This window comes from Gouania willdenowi, chromosome 22, assembly GCF_900634775.1.
Source record: "Gouania willdenowi chromosome 22, fGouWil2.1, whole genome shotgun sequence".
Classification (NCBI taxonomy): domain Eukaryota; kingdom Metazoa; phylum Chordata; class Actinopteri; order Blenniiformes; family Gobiesocidae; genus Gouania; species Gouania willdenowi.
Window position 1 is genome coordinate 26,045,556 of NC_041065.1, and position 8,688 is coordinate 26,054,243.

General features: G+C 37.1%; 1 protein-coding gene across 2 annotated transcripts; it reads right to left on the minus strand.

Moving 5' to 3' along the window:
* Positions 1–5,597: 5,597 nt before the first annotated feature.
* arf6b (ADP-ribosylation factor 6b) lies at positions 5,598–8,133 on the minus strand. 2 transcript variants are annotated; one of them, XM_028438523.1, is made up of 2 exons: positions 7,981–8,133; positions 5,598–7,725 (listed from the first exon to the last, which is right to left on the minus strand). In XM_028438523.1, the coding sequence occupies exon 2, from the start codon at positions 7,199–7,201 to the stop codon at positions 6,674–6,676; it is 528 nt and encodes a 175-aa protein (XP_028294324.1). In that variant the 5' UTR covers positions 7,202–7,725; positions 7,981–8,133; the 3' UTR covers positions 5,598–6,673. The 2 variants fall into 2 exon arrangements, with proteins under 2 accessions (XP_028294324.1, XP_028294325.1); XM_028438524.1 differs by having other exon boundaries at positions 5,598–7,686; positions 7,981–8,129.
* Positions 8,134–8,688: the final 555 nt, after the last annotated feature.

Sequence of the window (8,688 nt, forward strand, 5' to 3'; positions counted from 1 at the left end):
ACTGACCTGGACTCTCTGATCCCACAGATCATTGATTAGCTTGAGGTCTGTTGACTTTTTCAAAACCACGTCACATCGAGTTACTCAAACTATTTCACTGTCATAAACAGGCCAACTGTTATCTAGAAATATTCTCTCTTTTAAAGAGTGAAAATGCTTTGCAACAATGATTTTGGAGTGACTTTAATGGCTGCTTTAGGAGCTGTCACTTATTAAGTATTTCTTCTAACTTGGGCTTATTAGTGCCTGATATGTAGCAACGATTGTTGTTAAAAAAAATGTAACTGGTCAATAACGTAACAAGATGCTGAGGCCAATTTTTTTGCCTTTTACGTATATCAGAGAATATATTTACCTCAATTTTTAGTAATGTGCATAACATGTTAGTAACAATTAGTAGGATATTAAGGCCACAATGTTGTTTATTTCATTAATGCCATTTATTGACAACAGGTGGAAAAGATGTTGGATGAGCATGTACAGGAGGAATGTGACAATATTTTATCGATATGCTCCCGCTAAGTATTAATTTATTTATTTTTTTCAAATTTCTTTCTGCTTTTTTACTAAAATGTGCAGGTAGATCTTCACAGAAATTTTGTCACTGTTTGTTGAAGGAATATATTGTTTACTGGAATATTGCACTATAATGGTGTCACTGGTAAGAAAGACCCTATTTTGTTTCCAGAAATCACTATTGGAGATACTTATTCATTTACATTGATATGTTGACACTTATTTACAAAAATGTTGCACTAAAATAGTGTCACTGTTCATAGGACGCTTTTTCAATTGTCTTTCAGAGATATGAAATAAAAATTGTATTTTTTCATTTAATCTTTTTTTTTCTTGTTATGTCAGATTATCGTAGATTGATTTCTGACCAATATATCGATAATCGCAGTATCGTCATATCGTGAGATAATTGTTATTGTAAGCTTTGTATTGCGTATCGTGAGATACCCAGAGGTTCCCACCCCTAATGTAGTGTCTGAAATAGGCTTAAAAATGACTCAGCATGTTGGAAATAGATTCATCAATGTTTCCAAGTACCCCTAGGGGTACACGTACCCCTGGTTGGGAACCACTGGTTTAAAGAGCTCAAATCTTTTGCAGATTTTTTTTTTTTTTTTACACATACATGTCATTGCAGTACAGCAGTGACCCTCAGTTGCAGATACGACTGGAATGTTATTTGGACTAAAGCCCATACAGTGCACCTTGGACTTTACAGGCTCGAGCACTGCAGCGTTACCCTTTATTGTTATGAAACAACCCACATAGGGTCACATACAGTCGAACTGAACTCATGGAAATTGAGAACAATATTTGCCATGGCACTTATTCACACGTGCCTGAGCAGGAAACCTCATACAGCTTTCAGCCACTTCCTGAGCCATTTTAAACTGAGGCGTGTGAGTTTATGATTAACAACACACGAAGACGCTGCACAAGCAACACAGGAATTAACCAGAGGACGCAGACTGAGGAGTTTCGTAACCAGGGAGGCATTTTTTACTGTCCTTGAGGGATGAATAGTGTGAACACAACAGCAGTGTGAGAGTATGTTCCCCTCCTACGATTTGGCAACGAACTGCTTTAATGACTGTGTGCACTAGAATATCTTTGTCAGCCTGTGTCCCAAATCCTAAAGTGATGATCATGATGGGGCAACATTCAACTAGTAATTACTCTAGTCAAGGACTCCACTAAGAAATGAGGTATGCATCAGTCTACCTGTTGTTATAAGGAAGTGAACGGAAAAAAAAAAACCCACACCCATTTAAACCACAGACAATTTAGAATGGTTTTGACGGCAAGGGTGTGGTGAAACTAAAACACCACTCATGATGGCTACTCCCAAGCAGCTTTGATGTAATGTTGACTTATAAAGGGCAGGTCACCAATGCATCATTTCTGCTTAAACACTGCAGAGCTTCACTCAGAAAGTAGGAAGAAATCTGGATTTTTGCTCTTCTTCCTCTTTTCGTGGAACAAATGGACAACTCAGTGAAATCTAACCAGAGATATAAAGAGAACTGATATATCTCAAGTAGAAGTCATACATAAAATACTCAAGTACAAGTAAAAAGTATCTTGCACAATTGAAACTTAATTTTTCCACATAAAATAGATTTGTCAAAACGTACAAATGTTTAAAAAAATAGAATAAATAACCAATTTAATTCAAAATTGAAAAAATTCTCAGGCTACATTTATGGACTCTAAAACAGCGCCAGGCCAAATGTATACCATGTGCGTAACAACATAAGAGGTAAAATAATCTCCATTCAATGCTTTTTTTTTTGGCACGGTGCATTACGTTTAATCTGATTGGTCGACTATGATGTGATGCATTTGATTGTTGTCTGGTCATTTCATTTTTTTGTAGTTTCACAATTTCCGTTGATCATTTTAAAACAAAAGGACAAGTAAAATTACTGATTTAGAAATATACTCAAAAAAAAGCACAAGTACCCATAAAACCCAGTGATTTTTTATTTATTTTTTTACTTTTATGTACTATTATGAAATACTGTTTTCTTAATATGTAAATAAGTGTGATATGTTATTATGAAGTGACATTTTCCACTGTATATTTCCCTGTAATTTGTATTATTTTGGGGTAAAATTTGAACATTCTGTCCAGGAACTACAGATGAAAAATAGCCATCTGGCTAAATGTGGTAAATTTTCTCTATGTATATATTAACGTACACTGTCCCTTTTAAATAAACCAATAACTAAAAACATACTTCCAAAAACCGTTTTCGTAAGTAATAAACCCGCGCTCGTTTAGCGCAGACTTTCGAAACCGGCCAATTTCGCATGTGTTCGAAACTCGACATTTTGATAGTCACACTCCAACATCAATCTACCAAATTAAAATGAAATCAGCCCGTCTCCATGGAGACAATGGTAGAATTAACAGATGTCAGAATTCCAAAATGCGGATGGTAAAATGAATGGGATATATATTTCTATATTTTTTCTTTTGGTTCCCAGATCACCACCAAAATGTAATCAGATGTTCCTTATCCTATTTATCAACATTTCTTGAAAACTTCACCAAAAATCCATTCATAACTTCTCAAGTTATCGTGTACACAGACAGACAAACACACACTTCCGAAAACCGTTTTCGGTGGTTGAGCACCATGTAACTAAACAGAAACAAGTCTCCCATAAATACGCTTCCTCAGTCCATACATGACCTTTTATATCATCATTGTATGTAAGCAGCTTTAGTCTGTCACCTGACCTGACTGACGGAAACCTCAGTGGTGCACAAGCAAACATCCTGAGGCCCTCACAGCTACGTGCTGCTGCTAAACACTAATATTTTCACACAATAAACCCAACTGTGATGAAAACTCATCAACTAAAGTATAAATAATGAAGCCAAAAGTAACGGGTGCATCGACTGGTCATCAATAAACCAAGTGCATGATGTTTTAAAAGCAAAAAAAGAAGCTTTAAGACTTTACTATGATTGTGTCAAACAAAAAAAAACACAATTTGGGAAGTTGAATAAAAATGAAACCATCAGGGATGTCAAATTCATTTTAGTTCAGGGGCCAAATACAAAGCCACAAATTTTATGCTCAAAAACGATTAATTCCAACATTATTGTGCCCTAGTTCCCACTTCTATGTATACATAAAATACTAAATATGTAAGAAACCGACAATATCCAAGCAATAAATGTTAAATCAGTCCCAACAGGATCTTCACTTTAAATTTCCTTTGTGATCAATTTTTATTTAAGGAACGTTTTATTTTAAAAATTTGAAGAAAAAGAAAACTCAGGCCATGAGTTTGACACAAGTGATTTAGGGCATCCTTGTGTCGCTTTTGAATAGCATTCATTCTCTCTCCGTCTAAGGGTTTAACAGGAATTTAGCAGTAATTTAAAAGTTTTCATTCAATTAATCATTTGTGATGATTTAAAAAAAACTTTTTAGATGGAAAGTTTACATCGGGTCTACATTAATCTAAATTATTAGCAGTTACTTTTGGAGTGGTAGAAATAATTTACCCAATTCTAATGCATTACATATAAAGGCATTAATGTAAGATTAGCATCAAACTCAAATAATCTACGTTTCATTAATAATGTACACAATGTGTTATAGGCTTTACTTTAAAGCCAGCCTCCTGTGAGTAAAGTTCACCTGAGTTCACTCACAGTGCATGGAAGTACACACATTGCTGCTTGCAAAAACCAAACCAAGATGATAAAAATCATCCGTTGCGTGGCTACACTAACATGATGACTTTTTAACCCAGTTGCATCAGTCCACTTTCCACCCCACCCCACCAGCATGGAAATTATGTCACTCAAAAAAATTAAAAAAAAAAAAAAACTCAGAAAGAGCAGTGAAACTTCCCATTTTGTGTTTTTTCCCTTTAGCTCGTGTCAGTTTTTCCCCCAAAAAAAATCTGACACAAGCAACTTTGTCCAAGTAAATCATTAATGATCTACCAAAACACTTTCACCTAAAGAAAAACCATCATACTTGTGTTAGGATCTACTAAGGCTGGGCGATATGGACCCAAACCTCAAATATCATTATTATTTTCCTCAAAATGGATAACAAATCTTGATATTTTTAACTCCATCAAGTCTTACCAGAAAGATAATTCTGGGATTAAAATAACACCACACAGACATTTGTTAACAAACAGCTGCATAATATTTGCCAGTTTGGGCTTTGTGTCCTCTAAGCAGGGACAGCACGTGTGATTTAGTTCTGTAGTGTGACTAGTTCAGGGGAAGGTCTGGGTGAGAACTAAGGCTGAACAATTAATTGCATTTGCGATATCATAAAACGCAATTTTCTAAGCGCAAAGGCTGCAATTTTTTTTTTTTTAAGTAACACTTTGAGTTTGATTTAGTTAAAAAAACTCCAATTGGTTAAAGCAGATATTAGTTCTTATTTTTCCTGCACTTTAGTATGTGTAATTTTCCTGACTGGATAATAGTAAGCTTTATATATATATATATATATGTTAATTTTATTAATTTATCGACTGTCCTGTTAAGTTCAGAGTGTTTAAGAAGTGCAGTCCAGATGTTAAACGAAACGTGACGTTCGTTAGACACGTTAAAGAGGTAAAGCCACAGATTGGTTTGCTTTATTGTTGTAATCTGTGCTGTAAAATGTATATTTATTTAAAGTTGAAATAAATCTGAAATTGTTTATTATGAAACAGATTGATTTATTGCTTGTGTTCATTGAAAATTACATGACAAGAGGCCATTGTAATAAAATAATCACATTAAATCGCAATGTTTAAGAATCAAAATCGCAATTAGATTATTTTCCAAAATCGTTCAGCCCTAGTTAGAACGCACTCAGAAATCCATTTAACTGTGCTTTTCATGCTGTTTGAGAAGTTGCGAAAGCAGCAACTCTAAGAACTAGTATTTTATTACAAAATGGGCTAAAAAAAAAAAAAAAAAAAATGACATTTGAACCTGTAATTTTCTATATCGCCAAAATAGAAAACTCGATAGATCTTGAATCTCGATATATTGCCCAGGCCGAGGATCTACAAGTAACCTATGAAAATAAAGAAACAAGTGCTTTAAATTTGTTTTGTATTTTTTAATAAGACATTACAATGACATTGCTCTGTACATGGTTTCAGAGTCAGAAGCGCAGTAAGAGCTGTACCACAGTGAGCAACTCCCTCCAACTGCATGACAGATTAGCTCATCGGCGAGGGGTTCGGTGTACTCTCGTACTCATGCTACAGATAGGCCATCATGTAATGTCCAAATACTGAGACTAAATCAACTGTGGAATCAGATTGAAAGCTCAGAGCTGAATGACATTCCTTTGGAAAGATTCCATCAACTGACTACTTTATGAACCGATGGTTAAAAAACCATCCTGACAAGCGTGTGAAAAACTCTACTAGTAAAGGCCCATTTGTTGAATATACAAGCATGTGTCAAGTGACACACAAAAAGGGGGTCAATCTATTATCAATACGATTCATATATCGATTTTTTATAAGGGTGCAAAAAACAAAAGTATCTGACGCGAGGTGTTTTTTTGTTTTTTTTTCCGTCTTCACGCTTTTACTAATGAATGTTAAATGTAAGATTAGTTGATTTTTCTTTTTTGAAAAAGTTGGCAACCCCCCCCCCCCCTTTTTTTTTTTTTTAAATACCCATCACAGTACTGTCTGCGTCAAACCAAATGAAAAAGTCCTTCATGTAGGCTACATGACATAAAAAGCCCATCTTTGGGGAACAAATACAAAACCAAGTTAATGGCTCAAGAATTTAGTAATAACTTTTAAATTCAAGAATGCAAAATAGATCTTCAGCTTCATAAGAAAAATGATATAAAATAATAATTGCCAAAGAGACTCTGAGGGTTTCAACTTTATCCATGAAATGGGTAATTCAATACTTATCAAGCAAGCCCCAGAGAAAGTAAAAAGAAGATATAGGCCTGCAACAATAAGAAACAAGCAAAGATTGAGCCGGCACACCCAGTTAAAGATAAATTAGTTATGGTGTGCCGTTAACGTAGTATGAAAAATAAAAGGGGAAGACAATCAACTGGGTTTTTTTTTTTAACCTTACTTATTGTGAGACGATTTGTTATTTGCAACTTTAATATAGTTTTGACCTAAAACAGTCAGCACTCAATCATTAAGATTTGTAATTTGAGGTTAGCCATGTCAAGCCCTCATACAGTCCATCGCCTGTGGTCGCACATGAGGGCTGAACATACCAATTTCTATCTCTAATGCGAGTCAAACCCAGCTTCTCCTGAATTTCGTGCGGCTTCATGGCGTCCGGCAGGTCTTGCTTGTTCGCGAATATCAAGATGATGGCATCTCTCATCTCGCGGTCGTTGATGATGCGGTGAAGCTCCTGCCTCGCTTCGTCGATACGATCCCTGTCTGCACAATCCACCACAAATATTAGCCCCTGGGTGCCTGTGTAGTAGTGTCGCCACAGTGGACGGATCTTATCCTGGCCTCCCACATCCCAGACGTTGAACTTGACGTTTTTGTAGGTAACAGTTTCCACGTTGAAGCCGACCGTGGGGATTGTGGTTACAGACTGTCCGAGTTTCAGTTTGTAAAGGATTGTGGTTTTTCCAGCAGCATCAAGGCCGAGCATCAATATTCTCATCTCCTTGTTGCCAAAAATCTTTGAAAGCATTTTCCCCATTTTGAACTCCTGTGCATAAATAGTTCCACACGAGAGAGAAAAGAAATAGTTTGTGACACTGAAGATGAAAAGGTGCTTATCACTACTGTAGTGAACACATGACTCAGTAGGGAGCCTTTCAGGTCACAATCATACAAATTAATAGTACTTTGGGGAGTTTTTCATTAAAACTGGTCCTGATGAGTGCTATGTTTAGAGACCTGCACTGTGTTCAAGGCCTAGACAACAGGACATAGTCAGTCTATGAGCTTGACAGCAGCGGTGCGTTCATTGCCAATCCAAACAGTGGTAATGTAGGTGACAGGTTGAGGCTATAGTGGTGAAGTGAGTGTGCACATAGCTTCTCTCCACAAAAGCAGATTCCTCCTCCTGGATCCTGGCTGCTGCTGCTGCTTGTGTCCTCCTCACCGGCTGCGCCCTTGTTCTCTCCGCCGTTTCAAGCCCTTTGCTTTGCGGCTACTCCATCAAAGCCTCCGGCCGGGAGTCTTCACCGAGCCAGAGAGGCGTCAAGAAACACAGACACACTGTAATAAATACCAGATTTCAAAACATGGGAAAACGTACAACGCTACCACGAGCGGTTGTTGAAAGGCAGATCCTGTTAGCCGCCTAATGTCAGCTAGCTTTTTGCCTAGCAGCTTAGCATCAAGCTAACCAGCTAACAGCACTTACGAACGGTACAAACTACTGAAATATAGAGACAAACCACGAACAACTGCTGCAAAATATCTGGCACTCATCTTCACATGTTCACCATGTGTTTAAAATGTGAAATTTACCTCGTATTTCCCTTTCAAAATCGATAAGTAGCCCCAGCCCGGGTCTTTCTGCTTTGAGCGGTGCTGGCCGCAGAGCTGCTACACCGGAAAGGCGTGGAGCTGCATTCACAGACACTTCCTGCTGTGTCTGTCATTCAGCACCGACACACACTCATTGCACTGTCAAACTTCCTCTTTATATCGCTGTTTCCCCTACACACAACAAATCACGCAAAAGACCTTTTTCTATTAAAGATTGTTTTTGATAAATGAGTGTGTCTCACTACGTTTGACAACATGTGATTCTTTATTATAGACATTAAAAGGAGAATCTTTTAAATCCAGATGAGTCAACAAGTGCAGTGTTGTCCTGTATGAAGTATAACATCTCCCTCTTGTGGCTATCTAAAGTCAGTCACTTGTAAAGTGTGGGTGACACTGGTGGTGACAGGCTTTGTCTGTGACATCAGTTCTGTTTTTTGTCTCCCAAATAAATCATATTTTTGCCCAAAATAGTGGGTTTTTTTTGTTTTTGTTTTGGTAAAATCAATTAAAGGTGCTTCAAAGAATGCTTGGGACAGCATGCGACAATTGCAAGAAGTATAGTCTATATCGGCGATTCTCAACTGGTGGGTCGGGGATCCGAAAGTGGGTCGCGGACCTGCACTGAGTGGGTTGCGGACAGCTGGTCAAAAATAAATAAATAAATAAATAAATATATACATAATG

What these genes read in the sequence shown, in the direction of transcription:
- arf6b (XM_028438523.1), bottom strand. Translation starts at nt 7,201, where the DNA reads ATGGGGAAAATGCTTTCAAAGATTTTTGGCAACAAGGAGATGAGAATA.